The sequence below is a fragment of the Physcomitrium patens genome, chromosome 24, assembly GCF_059467195.1.
Source record: "Physcomitrium patens ecotype Gransden chromosome 24, ASM5946719v1, whole genome shotgun sequence".
Classification (NCBI taxonomy): Eukaryota; Viridiplantae; Streptophyta; class Bryopsida; order Funariales; family Funariaceae; genus Physcomitrium; species Physcomitrium patens.
The window spans coordinates 11912557-11930641 of NC_143433.1; the positions used below are offsets into that span (position 1 = coordinate 11912557).

Sequence of the window (18085 nt, forward strand, 5' to 3'; positions counted from 1 at the left end):
ATTCCAATCTCTCAAATCACAACAAAGAAGACAGAGTCAATGAGGGGGCATGTTGTCTTCCAAACAAACTCACCGATCTTTCAAATCGCAATAATTCAAGACTAGGACCTACTGTGCTCTTGAATTAGCTATGCAGATACAGGATGAATGCGTTAAGTTTGGAAGGTCCTCAAGGATCACAAGCACGGTGTGTATCGGGTCGTGATTGTCATGTTGTGATGTTATGTTACTCCTAATTCTATGAGCGCATGTACCCTGTATATCCTATAAACTCGGGCTCATATATTGTGTGTTTCCAGATTGCAGAATTTTGAACTTTTCTATATCATAGCTGCTTCTGTCTTTCACCATGAAGCTCAACTTTTGTGTTGATTTTCTCTGGTGCGTGCAGTGTCTTTACGGAGGTGCCCCCAAGGTTCCTAAGTTGCGAGACATTGAGCGAGGAGCCGACATAATCATAGAAACTCCTGGACAGTTAAACGACTTTTTGGAAGTAAAAAGAGTTGGTCTCGGACAGGTTTCATATCTGGTACCTTACGAAGCAGATCGTATGCTTAATATGGGGTTTGAGCCTCAAATTTGCAGAATTGTGAATGAGATACCGTCACGAAGGTAGACTCTCATGTACACTGCGACTTGGTCTAAAGAAGTCAGAAAGATATCTGGAGACCTTCTCATCAATCCTGTTCAGGTTAATTTTGGTAACACCAATGAGCTATCTGCCAACAATTCTATTATTCAGGTTCAAGTTAGAATTTCTGCACTCAAATGTTTTATTGCGTTCGGAGTGTAGAGCCTTGAAGAGGAGGGCACCCAAGAAGCATCACTCCTACTCAAAGACAAGCAAGCGTAAGAGTCATTACAATTGATAGACTAGATAATGTTGTGGATGTGAAGCATCTTTTGAGTGAAGACTTGAATGTGGTGGTGAGCACCAACAAAGTGAGGTTTGCACTTCATGAATTAGGTCTCAGGTCATTAGAGAAGCAAAAGAAGTCACTGCTTATGACCAATAATGTATGTTGCAAGTTGAAATTTGCTCAACTTCATCAAAATTAGATTGTCTAAGATTGGTATAAAGTAATTTTTAGTGATGAGACTAAAATCAATCAATTTTATTGTGATGGTCATGCTTAATATTGGGTGAAGGATGAAGAATCTCAATTACAAACTTATCATGTGATTTAGATAATTAAACATGGAGATGGTGCAATATTTATATAGGGTTGTATGACTTCCCATGGCATAGAATACATATGCAAGATAGAAGAGAAGATGAAACAAGATTTTTATTTTAGCATTCTTCAAAATGAACTTGTAAAGACTATTAAAGAATATTATTTCAATCCTTTTCGTGTCATATTTTAGCATGATAATGATCCTAAATATACTCAAAAATCAATCAAGCAATAATTATAAATACAAAATTTTGATGTACTTACTTGGTTTCCTCAACCACTTGACCTAAATCCAATTGAGCATGTGAGGGCACTTGCAAAGTTCAAATTTAATGAGTACCTAGTACCAACCAAAAAAATGTTCCAATTGTAGAAGTCTGTGCAAGCTTCTTGCAATTCTATTACTCTTGAGCAATGTCAAAAGTTCTTTTGAAGCATGTCCAACTATATCCAAGTTTTATTAGCTTCTAAAGGAAGGAAAAAAAAAAAAAAAAAAAACCATTGATCAACAAGTATAAGTAGGTTACAAAACTGAGTCAATAGACTTAAGTTTATTCAAAATGCATTTTTTTTTTCTTTGTTATATTTCTCAAGCTAAGATTTTAAAAGATGATGGTTGACTTGGTTGCACATCTCACATAATTTGTGGTTTGGCAAAAAAATCAATAATCTTCTAAATATGGCTTCTCAAAATTTGTTGTTTTCTTAGTTAATTCAATTTTAAAAGTCATTGTATATTTATGTATATACAAAATTATAGATTTCATCAATATTAAATTTTAGCATTAACATGGCATATATATGTTTTAAAAGTTGTAATTTTTGAAAAAACAAATGTTTTATGTATAAAAGATATTAATTCTGTGGTTTTTTTGCAATAGATTTGATGGTTTTTGTAGAAGCAATTGATTATGTTATGTGTTTTAAATAACAAGACATTAAGTTGAATATAAAAACTGTTTCAAATCACAACTTACATAAACAAATAGCAAAAAATGACGTAAATTTCAAGAAAACTTGTTTGCACTAGTACGTTAAAACAAGCGACATGAGAAGAGAGTAAAGAATATTTTCAGACTCGCAAAATATGAAATAAAAAAAATCTTAATTCTTATGTATACAGAAGCTCCAAGTACTTGAATAAACTATTTTAAATTCACTTGGAGGAGTCAAAATGAGCTACATCTACCTCGTGAAGAAAGGTGCCTTCAACAAGAACTTCACCCTACGTACATCTGGGCTTCAAACATAAACATCGTTGGTCACAGTTTCTAAGGATTCACCCAATTAAGACATGATATTAGCTTAGTGTGCGCTGAAACATCATGCAAGGGAAGTCCGACACCTCGGTTTCCACTTAAGGCTTTTTCTTGACGTAAGACAAGTAGGGGTCTTGAGCTGCAGTTAACACATCTGGCCTGTTCGCTTGGTCGTAGGTAAGACATCGTCGCATGAATTCCTGGGCAATAAATAAGGATTAGTTTCACAATTAAAGGATTCCATCTGTGATAAAGGAGCTACCCTACAATTGCCACACGGATCTCGAAGACTATCAGACAACAGTTTTCATGACATGATGTAAACAGAAACCAATCATCACTAATTGTGCAAGATAAACAACATAGAGGTAGGTAACAAAGAGGGGTCGTTGAGTGGTTCGAAAAACAGCTATATGCCATCTGACTGATCAATTATATGCTTGGAAATGCTGAGATGAAAGTAACAGTTTTACTTGGGCATCATGAAAGGAATTTAAAGCACATGTGTATGGGTGGGTATATGTGTATGTCTGCAGAAGCTACCTTCGCCTCTAAGGATACAGAGGGTCGCGCTGGAAACTCCACTTTGCGGGCATTTACTATGGTGTCTTCACGCACTAATTGCTCCTGACATTGGTTGTGGCCAAACGGACGTTTTCCAAAGAGCATCTGGTAGTATATAACACCGACTGACCATACATCAACCTGGAAAACAAAGTAACGAAGTTACTACACTTTCCCTTTCAAGTCCTACTCATGGCTGCAAAAATATAAATCAAAGCATCAATTGCGATATTACCGAAGAGTACCTTTGAAGATATCAACGGTGTTTTGTTCAAGTCAAAACATTCAGGTGGTAAGTACCTACAAACCATCATTATGATAGCATACAATTAGTGATCAGAGTATTTTGTTTAGCACTTCGAGAAATTTTCTAAGAGAATGGAACAAAAAATTACATCGACAAACTACTGCTAAGTTTCCGCACGTCACTGATCACTAATCGGTCTAAAAATACAATATTTGTCATATAGGAAGGGTTAAAAATGACTTGGTAAAAGTTTGGCACAAATTACCAGTAGGTTCCTGCGCCTTGAGATGTTAGTTCCATCCCTTGAGATCCAGATTCTTCTTCTACGATTTTGCTGAGACCAAAATCGGTTATCTTGGCCACCCCAACCGAGTTGAAGAGGATATTTGCAGGCTTCAAATCGTAATGTATGATCCGCTGGGATTGCGTATTCAACTTTACTAGTCCAGAGAATATCTGCACCAGAATGCTTCTTGCTTCTCTTTCTGGTAAAACCGGGGTCTCTTTCAAAATAACATCGAGGTCTTTGCCTAAACCAAAGCCACAAATTATAATGAGCATTAATCCATTACATTTTAATGAAACCACACATTTATTGCCTTACGGCTCTAACTTTGAAGATTTCCTTAACATGCCAAGCTCTATGCATAAAAAATATAGCAAAGCTAGAAATTGGGACTTACGAAACACAACGACAAAGAGATAAAGACTTATTTGACAGAAAACATCAACGTGCCTCCTCAACATGCAAAAACATCCCCAAGATCTAACACAGTCTGAAACTCCACAGTATGTTGCGTAGTTTATAGAATTTGTGACACGAGAACCCATACCACTGCAGTATTCGAGAACCGTGCAAAACGTATTATGATCAATCTCGAAAATATCCCACAAGCGCACAATATGTCTATGGACCAGACTCTTGTGGATGTTGTACTCCCGAATGGCATGCCGAACATACGTCTGTTTCTTCTCCTCACTCCACTGCTCATTCAGCCTATGCATCTTGCAAGCAACATACTTGTAGTCCACCAGATCGTAAGCCTGCCCCATCCTTACCCCTTCATCCTCTCAATCCTCCGATCTCCGAGCATCAGATCAATAATGAAATTCTGCTTACAAATTGAGGTGGCCACATGCACTGAAACAAAGGCACTTCTGAGATTAAGGCCTCCAAAATGGCTATCAACGTAATGCTTCTGCAAAGCACACAGCTGATCATTAATGAGTCAGAGAAGACATACCTTGTAAACTTCACTAAAACCACCTTTGCCGAGAAGATTCAGGAGCGCATATCTCTTGTTCATTATTGGGAAATGGTTAAAGGGAGATGCATCTTCATCTCGACAGCGCTTCAACTCCCGTATTAAACATTTCTTCTCTTGCTCCAGCCTATCTCGGTCCTTCAACACAGCTTCCTCCTCCTGGTAAACAACATAACAAGGATAACATTTAATTAGAACTCCTTATGTTTCAATCACAGTTCTAAACAATCACCTCTGCCTCTATTTCTAAATTGAGAGGCAGCGGAGTTTGCGCAAACATTCATAATAATGCACCAGATGGATTCAAACATGCGACCTTCGTAAGGTGGTACGTGAGTTTCACGCGCCGGATTAAAATGATGCGTAAAAATTGAAACTAGATAAGCTATAATCCCTACTTCATGCTGTGAAAATGGCTGCTTCTCACCCGCTTTACACCTAGCAAACGAAATCGATATACCTCCTCCATCGCCAACACATCTTCCTCTGACATTGCAGGCTCCCCACTGCTACCATCTGTCAACATAAATCAAGTATTTCATTGCATACTGAAATCATTGGCAGCGTATGAAGTCAGTTGAAACAAAGTTTAATCTCACAATGATTATGCAGAAAAATCTTTTACGTGCAGTGAATATGATGGTAATGATAATTTACCAGATGGTTGCTTCTTGAGTTCCTTTCGGCGTTTCTCGAGAGAAGTCTTTAGCTCCATCAAAGATCTCTGCACACATATTCCACACGAACCAACCTCAGAAAAGAACTCACAATTTTACCCGTGCAATAAGGAGATAAAATTATTACGAGCCAAATACCTAGGGATATTTCCTTGTGCAATCATGTTCTGACAATTACAGGAAGTATCAGACAAAGAAAAAAAAAACAAACTAGAACATTGAACGATTCTGAAGCTATCACTTCCGCCAATTTATACTAAAAACAGAACCACCTCCAGCACCAACATAACTAGAGAATAAATTACTGTACCAGTCTTGATTGGACATCTTTGAAGGCTTGACCATCTTCCCACACTTCTGACAACACTGTCCTTGCCCTGGTCAAGTTAAAGAGATCAAATTTCAGAATATTCCAGAGCAAACCCGTGGAATTCACTGCACAGACAAAGATGGTAGAACAGAAACTTCGTTCAACCCTTTCCCTCTTGACGTGAACGACTAAATAGAGTAGAGCACATGATCACAGATCGAACACATTATGAGCACTAGCCGATATATAAATGTACTATTAGAGTGTGTTTCTAGCAAATATTAGATATGAATATTAATTACCAATGACCCAAATATTATCCACGAATGTTTACGAGGCAATTCGATCCGCGGACGTTTGGCAACAAGAGTCTCAATCAATTCCTTGAGGTAGAATATCAGCGAATAAGATAAAATTAACAGTTGAGGCATCAGTTCCAAAGTGAGTATCTAATTATTCAGATCTTCAAATGTGGAAATTCGCACCTCATTACGCCGACATTGCCGAGCCTGTTGCATTCCTGTTGAAGTCTAGAACGGGCCTCTTGCCTTTCAACCGTGGCCAATTGAACAAGCAGGTCTGAAACCACCTTAATCCTCTGATGACACAAGAAACTGTTCAGTGTCAGAAAGATACGAGGATTGGATTTTGGAGAAGGTTCTACTCGTTTGAACTTAGTGAAAGGAATTACAAGCTCTTCAAAAGATAATTTGATCCGTATAAGTAGTAATGGGACGGTTCTCCTGAGAATGTCATTCAAACAAGCAGGGTCTACCTTTTGGTCTCGATGTTGCTCCTTGTCTGTCCTTTCCTTCAGATCCTGCGAGGGAGTAGGGAAGACAGTCAGTAGTCCGAATTGCAACTCACAAGCATTCACGTAGAACAGCATTTTACAAATAACATCTAGTTCTTGATTGTGATGAGCTGCTGAAAGGACAAGCGAAGGTTACCTTCTCAAATCGTTTGATAGAGTTGTGGGCATTGGCAAGTTCTTTTCGAAGTCTACCCATTTCCTCTTCCAGAGAGGAGTTTTTCGTTTGCAGACTAGTAATCTCCTCCTGCTTCCAAATTCCAACGTTACAAAATAATGATAAGCCAACTACATGAATGTGACTGTAATGCAACTTATTCAAGACAAAACCAGATTTCAAAGAGCACATTCTGTCAATTTACGCTTTCAGTTTAGCAATGCCCAGTTTCACTGGTATCATTTTATGTTGTGCAAAAGTGCAAAATGTATAACATAATATTATGACAACCCTTACTTCAAGTTGAGATATCTCCTGCATCTCCTCTTGCCAAGCAATTCGAGCAGCTGCAACTTCCTGCCAACCAACGCGCAACTTCAGTGTGAATTGATCCTTAACATTGATATACGAGGAACATGAATTTCGAAAGCATTAGTCCAGAAAGTAGGATCTGATAGATATGAATTTGGGGAATGTCTATACTAAAGCTTCATTACGTATGACAACTTCGCCAAGTTAAGTTGAAGAACTATCATCATGAGATATTCCAACGGCATTTACTTTCTTACTGCCGATTATTACATCTACTATACTATGTGCATATTCCTTGCAACGCGAAAAAGAGTAACCGACCTTAACTTGACGGGAGCGCTTAGTGTTCGCCTCTGGCACCCGTTCCCTTTTTCTGCCATGGAGATTGTCTTGGCTATTGCTTCTGGTCAGCCTTGGATTGGGTTGTATCACAAATTCTCCCGCATCCTTCATATTTCATAAGCAAAGTGAGTGAGACACAGACTCTGACAACAGCAATAACATGAAGCCAGCCATTTAATAACTCAGTTTCTACATTTTGACAAACTTGACAGTGCACTTGAATTGAGGATCAGATTAAAATAGGGCTGAGAATCAGAATTTATCACTCATTACTTCAAATTTCCCTTCAAACACTGAATCATCGCTGTTTGTGATTTTGGTCCCATAAATCTCTAAAAAGGGCGGAAAGCGTAAACAACTGACCATGATGGAGGCGACAAGATCACCAACATTCTAATCAATACTGGTACACCAATGTGATGAAGAGAATTTCTCAAATAAAAATGGGTGGTATTTACTGTACATCGGAATCGGAGTCTCCTGAAGACGAGATTGTCGTCACGCCATTACTCTTGGTACTCATTAACTCACTATGAGCAGATAGCCATGGCGTTTGAGGGGACATTGGTGCTGCCTTCCCTGCCATCCTGGCCTCTAATTTGGCCATTTTCTGCGACATGCTAGGGTTGGAATTGGAATTCGACAGCTGCAGTAGCACATCATCACTCATATTGCAATGTGTTATATAGTGGAACAGATTTTGAGACAAAAAGTGAAACGGCTGCGAGTCGAGAAGCGCAGGATTTTGAATCGTAACATGCCACTGATACTACAGGAGGACTTCATCATTCATCCTGCCCTGGTCGTCTGATATTCGCGGCGATCTTCCTCCTCGTATCTGAAGCCCGCTTACAATAGACATGAACACCCGCTTACTGTACACGTCCCTTTCTAATGATCGTATTCATTGGATTCGAACAGCAAAACCTGCCTCGCATATGCAGATGCCTTCACCTGAGCCATTATTTGCCATGTATCAGCAAGTAATCGTAACACTCAAAAATACTGAAACTCACAAGCATTCTTAACCCGGCGTCGTCGCCGCTAAATATAAACATCAGCACATATCACAGTCCAACAGCATCCGTGATAACAAATTGTATGATCCTCTGCACAAGAGCGAATACAGGGTCCAAACATTGCCAAGAGACACTCCCAGTCTGCTAAGGAACAAAGCTATTAAACTGAGAATTCACTACCAACCTAGAAGATGCAAATTCAGCTAATGCTCCACTAATGACGCGTCAAGCGGAGAAAATATCTTCAAAAACCTCGCAGCATGCTCACAACAATAACAAATTAAGTCTCTCGAAGATCGGCAACATGAGAAAGAAAGCAAAACACGGCATCTACCCTGTTGCTTCGTACCGACACCATTCAAACCCCCTACAGGAAGAACAGCTAGATCGCAACTCTTCACACAATGCTCAAAATTCGCCATTCTCTTCACAGGTACATACCGCAAAGGAAGCATTGACGCCCTTAAAAGCTGACTTTGGTTCCTCACGCACTCCGTAACGAAATGAATGCTGAGATCGCCCGCTGCGACGTAATAATCTCACGCTTACCCCGAAGCAAATCTATCTGTCTTGCTCCAGTGCGCTTGGTCTTCAAGCGTCAATGCACCCAACGGATCACCCATTCTCTGAATCCCCAGTGGAAGACGATTTGGGGTAATCTTCCGTGAATTTTTCTTTAATGATTCAGAATCTACACTCTGTTCAGATATGAGGCACCGAAGGTGATGCAAGTTCCCGCCAAAAGTCAGGCGGGGTTGGCTTAGACATAGCTCCGGTGGCCGATATCATCCGAACTAGTACATTTAAGACTGAGACCCGGGACGGGTAACGATGACATACCCTGGATCCTATAAGGGTATATGGGCGGTCACTAATCTCATTCAGCTTGAAGGGTATACGCTTTGGTCGTCGCGCAGTGTTCGAAGGAAGTGCTCTACAAATCATGGCAATTGCAATCCTCACGTCAGAATTGCTCAGATTGTTGTTGTGTTTGTTTGCTGGGACTTAGTGCAACTACACCACTTCTGTCACTTTTCTGGTCCCACACTTTCGTCATGTGCTGGTGAAGAAGCCTTGTTTTTTCTACATTGTGTGACTCAATTTTTCTTTTCTTTTCTTTCTGCAGTGTTGCTGTGAGTTGTTGATTAGAGAGATGTCGGACAAGGTGGCGATGAGCTCTTATATGCCAGCATCGACTTGCTTCGCAGCAAAGAATACTACTTAGCACATCAAGAAATATTGAAAGAATTGTCTAGGAAATTAGAAGTGTGGGGGTTTGGTTAATAACGGCGTAGACTACAACCTGTGATGATAGACACCACTACAGTTCTTAGAACTTATATCTTAGACGGTGGTGATGTTGAAGAACTTAAAATTACTCGGAAACGCATCCAAAAGCCAAAAACGTCGTTAGGTTAGAGACACTCTGTTCGACTCGATGCTACTCAGCTGAAGAAATTCAAGTCAGTGAACAAACCAAGGAAAGTTGACTTTGAGAAAAGAACAATAATAATTAATTGCTTATTCTATTCCATTTAAAAAAATAAAATTAGTAAAAATGAAGTCAAATGTTAATTAATTATATACCTTTTTACTTGTAGGTAATTTCAAACGAGCTCTGAATAGTGTTTAGTGTTTTTTTCTTTTTGGCCTAATCTCTCTTTTTTTAGTTTACTATTATAGCCATATTTGTGGTTATATGAAAATCTTCTAATTCTTCTAGTTGATCTAAGTATCTGTTTCAAAAAATAAAGTAGCATTGACACCACTGTATCTTGAATTTTAATTGTTAGGATGGCCACTTTCAGCGTTAAGTATAATCGTGTATACATCATTTGTCAACTAAAATCATGGTTTGTGGGAATGGCACAGTTAGGTAGCTATGGATCTGCATTCTTGCTGCATCGGTTCGTCAATAATGTGAGCTCTCTTTGTGATTTCTACGGCTTGTCACAGCTCGTATGGGCCTCCTTCACATTCCATATGTCTACTTCAATGAATCTTTTTCCGCTGTGAGAAGCGTCTACTCTTCTCACCACCTTCAGTTCCTCCACTGGACGTGTAGCTTTGGCAACGCGGAGGCGTAGTCATCATTCCATAGAACAATGCGTGTCTGAGCTTCGAAGATGAAGACCACACCACTACCGTATACTCGTCTTAGGAAATCAAACAACACCGACAACAGGTCCGAGAGAGCTTTGGTAACCTTGTGTGGCTTTTATGAATCCATGCAACAAAGAATTACCCCCAGTTCATGCTTGTTATCCACTGAACAACGTGCGTTTTGAATCTGGTGGACGGAGTCAGTCACATGGACTCCGATTTTCCACTGGCATTGCTATATTGTCGGCTGCAACTTTCTCCGGGTCAGCGACTAGCATGATTTTGCCAAAGTAGGCCTGGGAATCCACGAGGCGGTGCGCCCACACTGCCTTTTCCATAATGAACACATTCTGTGGCTCGATAATGGGCATCATCCTCTTCTCCTCTACCAAAGGCCAAATATTCTCCTGAACGAGTCTCATGACTTCAGCTCTCTCTTCGGTGCTTTGGCGCCACAATGAGGCAGCTGCACACAAATGCTCACGTTCATGGCACCCATCTACAATAGTTAGTGATCTTCCAGAGTTTAAACAAGGACGTAATCAAGCTTAATTCTTTTTCTTCGTTTCTTTTACTTCATCTTCATTCTCCATGTAATCTAGTCGTACAGCTAAAAAATATGGCGGAGCGGAAAATGCAGAAAGTGGCTCACGTTGAATGGAGCATTGTTTTGTGCACACAGGACCGAGGACAATGTCGGAGTATTTCCCTTTTCTCATACCGATCATGAATATCCGACCCTCTCTCTTCAGTATTCTCAGATTCTCGCTCGTCCACGACGCTCCCACAACGTCGAGGACCATATCTACTCCTGTTAGATTCACAAATTGCATCGATGCATTAGTAGCTCTCCAAAAGAAATCTCTCAGGGAAGCCCATGTGTCACTCACAGCTCTCTGAAATACCTCACTCGCGATGCACAAGTGGTCTTTTAGTACAAAACAAAATGAGGTGACAAAGGTGGGGATTTCGTTGTCTGTTTATTTATTTACTCATTCATTAATTTTTGCACCTGGTTCTTTCATGTGTTGGGTGTCCTTCCAGATCCTCTCCACAAAGTCTTCCTCGTTGCAGTTGATTGCGAGGTGCGCACCAAGTTGCTCACATTTCACGGTTTTCTCCAATGTGGCTGTCCGATGGAGGAGTCAACCTTGAATAAATAAAAAGCAATAAAGTCCTATTCTACTTTGTATACTGATTCAGTAATTGTGATGACAACAATAAAATGGGATAAGTAAACTAATTGTGGTTTGCATTGAGGTTGTCATTGAAAATGGCAACAGAAAGTTGAGGAGTCGAAAGGTTCCAGTTATGAGGTGAAAATAAAGTGAGTAGAAATAGAACATAAGTTTGTTAAAGTTGAGATATTGTAAGTATATATATATAGATATACACTTGTGTTTTAGGTTTCAAAAAATTTCAATGTTGTTCTTAACGATTATCAGTGTAGATTTGAACAATGATGTATACATGTGGTACAATATACTTTACATCCTTGAGCTTTGCAATATTGAATGGCCAAGGTTCCACCACCACTTCCACCACCTGTTATCTATACAATAAACTTTGATTTACAATGAAGTTTTTCCTACTATAAAATTCAGTATTATTCAGATATTAAAATTCAGATATTTTAATGTTTGATAAAAATTAAGAATGACACACTTAGAAGAAAGACTGTACCTACATTTGAGCCCTTTTGGATGCAATTTTTTATATCAAATTTATTATTTTAGAAATGAAGATTTACAATTCACAATTCAGGTCACTTGAAGTAGAGTTATTCAAAATTTTGAATTTACATCATGGCACTGAGAAACTCAACACACAGAGATAGATAGATACATACATTGTAAAAATAGTATTATGTTAATTTTAAGAAATAAAAGTTTACCAACACATGAAGAGGTTCTACTGAAGGAGGAGCATTGTTGGCAATGCTTAGAAATGTAAAGATGCTTAGGATGATGGTGCTTGAAACCTCAGGAAGAGCTGCAGCCTCCAAGCATGTGAGACCTTTGGGTATTGGCAAACACAAATCTTCATGTGTTACAACATGCATTGCATGGGCCCCACCACTACACCAAGCACAAACCTAAAAAGTTGCACCCTGAGTGATTTAATATTTATTGAATTGGATTTATTTTATTTTCCTTGATAAAAACGATATTTTAACAGCACCTTAAAAGAAATTCAAGAAAGTATATTAAAAGTAAATGAGCAAAGGATCATAAAAAAATATGGTAACTAATTACATGATGAAAGGGAACTGTGTAAGATAGTGATATGAAAATGAGAAATTTCGTTTTGTGTAATCAATATTGAGGCAAACTTAGGGCTTCACATCCAATCAAAATTTCATTCCAAATGTGAAAATGAGGAATATATTTAATTCTGTACATGTAGCATAATTCTATCAATTTTTGAAAAACATTTCACAAAAATTACAGAACTGAATCTTGAATTGCATCTTAATCTGTTCAATCCTCCTCAAATCAAATAACCCAGGTTTTTGCTTAAGGCGTGTTGACTTGAAAAATGGGTATATATATTCACAATTTTATCTTCTCAAATCTCAGCATTTCAAAACACGGCTGAACGAGGTTACCAGTTACAAAAAAGAAAAAAATCAATCTATCGACGATCAATCAATCACCATGCATCACAACTCCAAAAGGTCTCATATCACAAAGATTAGAAAACTAAAATAATAATAGGAATAATACAACTACTAATAATAAATTGATAAGCACAACACAGTATCAACTCTTTAGAAGCATGATCCCATTGAAATTCACTGCGAAAGCTTTTACTGGAGCAATGAATAATAGCATACTTCATCGCCGAGTTGCCACCTGGTGGCGCCGGGACCGACAGCGGCCACCACACCAGAGCAATCGACGCCAGGATACACGATCTCGCCCGGAGGAATGCTCATCACGCCCTTGCGCATCAAGCTATCAAACTCATTCATCGACGCCGCTACCACGCGGATCAGCACCTCATGAGGTCCAGGCTTCGGCGCGGCCACCAGTCGGTATTCGATCACCTCCGGACCTCCAGGGGTCCGAATCCTGATCGCGCCCATTAGCGGTGTCGGTACTGGTGGGATCTCTCCGATCATGATCGGTATGTTTGTGCGATCGGTTGGGTATCGATCAGTCGCATGTGTCGATGGACCCGGCTGCTCTGGCTTGTCGAGGTTTAAAATCGGGTCCATGATGGCGCCTAGCCCTGGATGCAATATCTCTGCAAGTTCCATGCTTGTGAAATTCTGACCCTTCGACTCACAGATGCTAGATCGAAATAAACGTCTTTTCTGTGAAATAGTAAATTGCAGACGCCAACGAGTTCGAAAATATTTGTGAGCTTGTCGTCTCACTCAGGGTGATCCTCCCAAAACAGGTCGTGAATATCTCCACATCTAAAATTTCGTCATTGACATGTTGCTAAATAGAGGGAGAATGATAGCAATTTGTGTGTTGTCACAGGTCTCATCTCTTTCCCCTTGGTCATGATTGTCTGCAACAGGGGGACAATATTCTCATTTTCAGAGGGTTATAATTCTCTATGGGAATCATTCCAGGTGACTTTTCCTAATCTAACTACCCACTTCACACATGGTGAAACGTTTCTCAACCGTCAAATATACGCACTAAAAAAATCCTCCACTGCCTATAAGAAACAAAGATTCAGCTGATATCACCGAAAAAATGTCACCAGAACCAACAGTCAAAGTCCATTTCATTGCGCTGACCCACATCAATACAAGCTATAAGTTACGTCCGTAACTATGACATGGATTAATCATCATCTGTTAAAGCAAGGGTCCCATCCATTAGATATCTTATCAATGTATTGTACCAACTCGAGATCACACATGCGGATCAAGGGGACAAAAAATCCAGTAAGATCCTCATTTTAAAAGGCGAAAATCTAACGTAAAAAAATTATCATTACCCCAAATTACACCGACACTACACACCACCGATGAAAATCCATCAAACTCAGCACAATAAAAAAAAAATCAGCTCAAACAACTTGCAAAAATAAAACAAGCCACAACAAATCCAAACCAACAATTCAAGCGGAACCCTTACGAATCCAGAAACTCCAAAGAACGTTGCAGGCGCCGTGGGTTGTGCAAGGGCAGAGTGCTCGGGCGCGGGGTGCGATCAGTGGAGGGGCGAGGGGATGCATGGGGCGATGTGGGTGGTAAGCGCCATACGGTTTGGGACGCGACGTGGTGCAGCGGATATGGAGATCGGGTGGGGCACGGTCGAGCGATTGGGCAATGTAGCAACGTCTGGAATCTGAGCCGAGGGAGAAGGGATGATACGTTGAGGGGCGCTAGACGATGAACCTACGGCACTTGTGGAGTGGGCGGGCTCATTCCAAGTGTAGATCTACCCGCTCAGGCTGTCCAGAACATGTGGTGTCTCGAGGGTCAATGAGGAGGGGGCAACTTCCAGTTGTTCTAGTTAGCGGTGGGACAGAGGGCTTGAATTATCTGCGCTGATCACCTTGCGCGGCACGCTTCCTCAGACCATCTCCTTCGTAGTTGTTTTTGTTGTGTCCCTTGGTTCCTTTTTGCTTTGTTGTGTTTTCCTTTGCTCTTCTCTTCTGTCCATTGTCATTCTATCTTCATCCGTCTATGGTCATTGAAACATTTTAAATCTCATTTCTATCCATTGAATCACTACACACTATTTTATTATTGGGTTGTGTGTTGGCTTCCTTCAATTCCGTGGTGTATTGTAAGGTTGTTTCTACTATTCTTTGGCTTGTTGTGATCAAGCACTTGGTCAAACTTTATTTTCTTTCTTCTTTCTTATTATCGTTTTGTTTTTTTTTTATCATGTTTTTTTAATAATTATGTTCCACAGATTGCATTTGGTTTCTATGTTGACAACAATCAACACACTTGTAAGAGAGATACTCAAGCCAAATGTTTGCATTTTAATTCTCTAATATGAATTGGAAATCTTATGTATGGTATGGTGCTCTTTTTCTCTTTCTTTTGCTTTTGAAAGCAAAATTTGTAAAAGCATAGGCTCATGGGTTAGTAGTGCATAAAGTATTGTTTATTTGTTTGTTAGTTTATTTTAATCTCTCATTGCTAATCTTTGTGTAACAATGTTAAAGGAGCCTATTTGAATAAACTAATATTGAAATAATTGGTGGTGTTTGGAATTCTTCCCTAGATTCTATAAAATAATATATTATAGTTTAAAAAAAAACAAAGAAAGATAAAAAAGAAACTAAACTTGACATTGTAAAACTTTTAATTGATTTATGTATTAAAACTCATGTCTCAAGATTTTAGGTGGCTCCAATTGGGAGATGACATCCAAAATATATTAATGTATTGTATTCTTAGTATTATTATTATTATTACTCAACAATTACTTGAAATCAAAAAAAATTTAAAATTTCATTCACAAACTATTGCAACTATCATTTCTTCCAAAAATAACTTTGTACTTTTGATTTCATTAGTCTTCATTACAAATCCTATATCATTACATGAATTTTAGTCTAAAATATAAGAAAAGAAATAACATCCATCCAACCATCTATCCATACATTCATTCATATATTCTTTCCTTCTTTCCATCTCTCTACCTAGCCACCCATCCATCCATCCATCCATCCATCCATTCATCCATCATTATTTATTTGTTTCTTTGAATTGTTGATTGATTTGTCTATTCAATATCCGAACTGGGTAGAATTTAGGAAACTAAACCTTTGGAATTCAAGACTAGTAAATAATATATTTATTCATCTTATCTTCTACTCAATTTAGCTCTTTACCAAACATTCCAAATTTTCTAAGCTAATGAAGAGAGTATGTAATGTGAGTTAAAAATAAATAAAATAAATAATAAAAATAATAATAATTAAAAAGTGGTGGTTACATCTTATTTAATCATCTAAAGATAATAGGATTGCCAATCAAGTGAGATTTTTTGAACAAAGTGTTCCGAATTTAAATTCGGTTAGAAAAAATAGGCTATCCTAATGAGTTAGTGTTAGTGCAAGAAAGACAAATAAAAAACATCCAAAGGATATTTAAGCCTTATAAATATTGATGTCATTCTCTTCTTAGGTTGGAAACGATTTTAAAATATTAATTTTTTAAAATTTTTAGTATTTTTTCTTCTTAAAATATTTTATCTAAAAGATAAATTTTAATTTTTTTTATCTACCTTGAGTAGTGTTTTAAAACAATCTAACTTAGTTGAAATATTAAGTAGCAATAGCTCACTTTTTCAAGTCATAAAAAATTAATAGCTCCTAAAGCCAATTGCTTCTCAAGTAATAGATTTTACATAGTCAATTCTAAGTTCTTCTCTTTTGCAAGTCATCCCAAATGGTTGATATGTGTGAGTTATTAAATCAACTCACTAATTATTTTAAAAAAAAAATATGTGTAAGCTACAATAAACCTCTACTAATTGGAATTTTATTTTAACTCATAATAAGTAAATTAACTATGTGAATTTAAAAATAAAGCTATTATTTAAATTCTAATCTACTTAATACTTGTTCTTCTTAAAACACCAATTTATTAATCAAATCCTCTAACATTACTCACATTCACAATGATAATTCATTCCTAAACTTCATGAAAAACAATTCTTTCTTCTACTTCTAATTAGATAATTTTGTTTAATTTTTTAATTTAATTTAATTTAGTTTTTTATTATTATTAATATTATTATTTTTATTAGGTTTTTTATTAATTTTTATTAATTTATTATTTTATCATTTTTTTAAATATATAAATTTTTACTTCTTAAATAACTAATGATAAAAGTAATTAATTAAGTTATTATCCTTAACCCATAGTAACTATAATTTTTTTAAAGGTTGGATTAAAAATTAGAAGTTTATAGTTAAAAGTAAAGTTTAAAAAGTAAAAATAAATTAAAAAGTAAAAAAGATAAAGGTTAAAAAATAATAAAATAAATGTAAAAGGGAGAAGATTAAAAGTTAAAAATTAAAGCCAAAAGTGAAATGTAGAAGTTACAAGTTATTGTAAATGAAATAAAAATAAAATAAAAGAAAAAAATAAATAAAAAGAGGTACAAGCAGAAGTACCTTGACAATGCCTAAGGATTGAGGGAAGTACCGCCTTTTTACTCCAAAATTTGCCAAAAATCCAAATTAGCTACAAATCTAATTTTTGTGTTGGAAATTCAATTTCAAGACGCTCCTGCTCTGCTATTTCCATGGCAATCTAATACCTCAGCTGCAAGCAATGCTTCTTCAAAGTTGGATCATCAGGCCTACTACTACAGCCGACCCTCCTTCACTCAAAATTTTTTTAGAAATTCAAAATTACTTCAATTTTAATGCAATCTATGCCAATGAAAGCTTAAATTGAATTTTCTTGTAATCCCAAAATTTCAAAATGATTCCATTAAGGAGCACTGAAAAATACCTTTTCAAAGTTGGATTATTGAAATTGCAAAGATAGCTGCCCCTTTTGCACTCAAAAATTCACCAAAAATTCGGTTCAAATCAAAATTGAGCAGGCCTTAGTTCATTAGAAAGCTAATAACAAGGACTATGTGATAAAAAATCTTCACTTAAAAATCACAAAAAACCACGGACTAATTGAGAAAAATCAGAGGCCCCTCAAACCCTTTTGACTATGGAAATAGTTGGTGACCACTAATTGCAAATGAGCACCTATTAAACCACAACAAGCACCATCCGTGACACAAAACCAATGCTTATATATTCCTAAATTTCACAATGAGATCTAAGATCAAGAAAGAAGCAAAAAAATAAGATTAGGATTAGGGTTGAGACCACACTTTGGTATGGCT

At 37.5% G+C, this 18085-nt stretch overlaps 2 protein-coding genes across 8 annotated transcripts; both read right to left on the bottom strand.

Moving 5' to 3' along the window:
• Positions 1-2266: 2266 nt before the first annotated feature.
• Positions 2267-8812, bottom strand: LOC112277062 (serine/threonine-protein kinase TOUSLED). 3 transcript variants are annotated; one of them, XM_024509048.3, is made up of 16 exons: positions 8583-8812; positions 7586-8076; positions 7102-7227; positions 6766-6825; positions 6451-6561; positions 6276-6320; positions 5986-6098; positions 5501-5567; positions 5171-5237; positions 4941-5029; positions 4493-4672; positions 4082-4292; positions 3514-3778; positions 3247-3301; positions 2981-3142; positions 2267-2637 (listed from the first exon to the last, which is right to left on the bottom strand). In XM_024509048.3, exons 2-16 carry the CDS (start codon positions 7790-7792, stop codon positions 2536-2538), a joined length of 1860 nt encoding a protein of 619 aa, XP_024364816.1. In that variant the 5' UTR covers positions 7793-8076; positions 8583-8812; the 3' UTR covers positions 2267-2535. The 3 variants fall into 3 exon arrangements, with proteins under 3 accessions (XP_024364816.1, XP_090103060.1, XP_090103061.1); XM_090246934.1 differs by having other exon boundaries at positions 6451-6558; positions 8583-8811; XM_090246935.1 differs by having other exon boundaries at positions 6451-6558; positions 8326-8811.
• An 815-nt stretch (positions 8813-9627) lies between these two features.
• LOC112276505 (uncharacterized) lies at positions 9628-14613 on the bottom strand. Of its 5 annotated transcripts, none has more exons than XM_073531114.2 (7): positions 14345-14613; positions 13081-13766; positions 12139-12339; positions 11715-11796; positions 11257-11373; positions 10966-11055; positions 9628-10710 (listed from the first exon to the last, which is right to left on the bottom strand). In XM_073531114.2, exons 2-7 carry the CDS (start codon positions 13504-13506, stop codon positions 10445-10447), a joined length of 1182 nt encoding a protein of 393 aa, XP_073387215.1. In that variant the 5' UTR covers positions 13507-13766; positions 14345-14613; the 3' UTR covers positions 9628-10444. The 5 variants fall into 5 exon arrangements, with proteins under 5 accessions (XP_073387215.1, XP_024363661.1, XP_024363659.1 ...); XM_024507893.3 differs by having other exon boundaries at positions 10897-11055; positions 11736-11796; positions 12226-12339; positions 14345-14608; XM_024507891.3 differs by having other exon boundaries at positions 10897-11055; positions 11736-11796; positions 14345-14608.
• Between the last annotated feature and the right edge of the window lie 3472 nt (positions 14614-18085).

Bases quoted from the DNA above. Each gene is read 5' to 3' on its own strand.
- LOC112277062 (XM_024509048.3), bottom strand. From the start codon at position 7,792: ATGAGTGATGATGTGCTACTGCAGCTGTCGAATTCCAATTCCAACCCT. The intron at 3,779-4,081 runs GTATGGGTTCTC...GCTTTGGTTTAG, and splicing joins GGTTCTCGAATACTGCAGTG to GCAAAGACCTCGATGTTATT. The intron at 2,638-2,980 runs GTAGCTTCTGCA...TTTATTGCCCAG, and splicing joins CTGTATCCTTAGAGGCGAAG to GAATTCATGCGACGATGTCT.
- LOC112276505 (XM_024507890.3), bottom strand. From the start codon at position 13,506: ATGGAACTTGCAGAGATATTGCATCCAGGGCTAGGCGCCATCATGGAC. The intron at 11,797-12,138 runs GTAAACTTTTAT...TTTATTGTATAG, and splicing joins TAGAACCTCTTCATGTGTTG to ATAACAGGTGGTGGAAGTGG. The intron at 11,374-11,714 runs GTATACATCATT...TCCATCGGACAG, and splicing joins TAAAGTATATTGTACCACAT to CCACATTGGAGAAAACCGTG.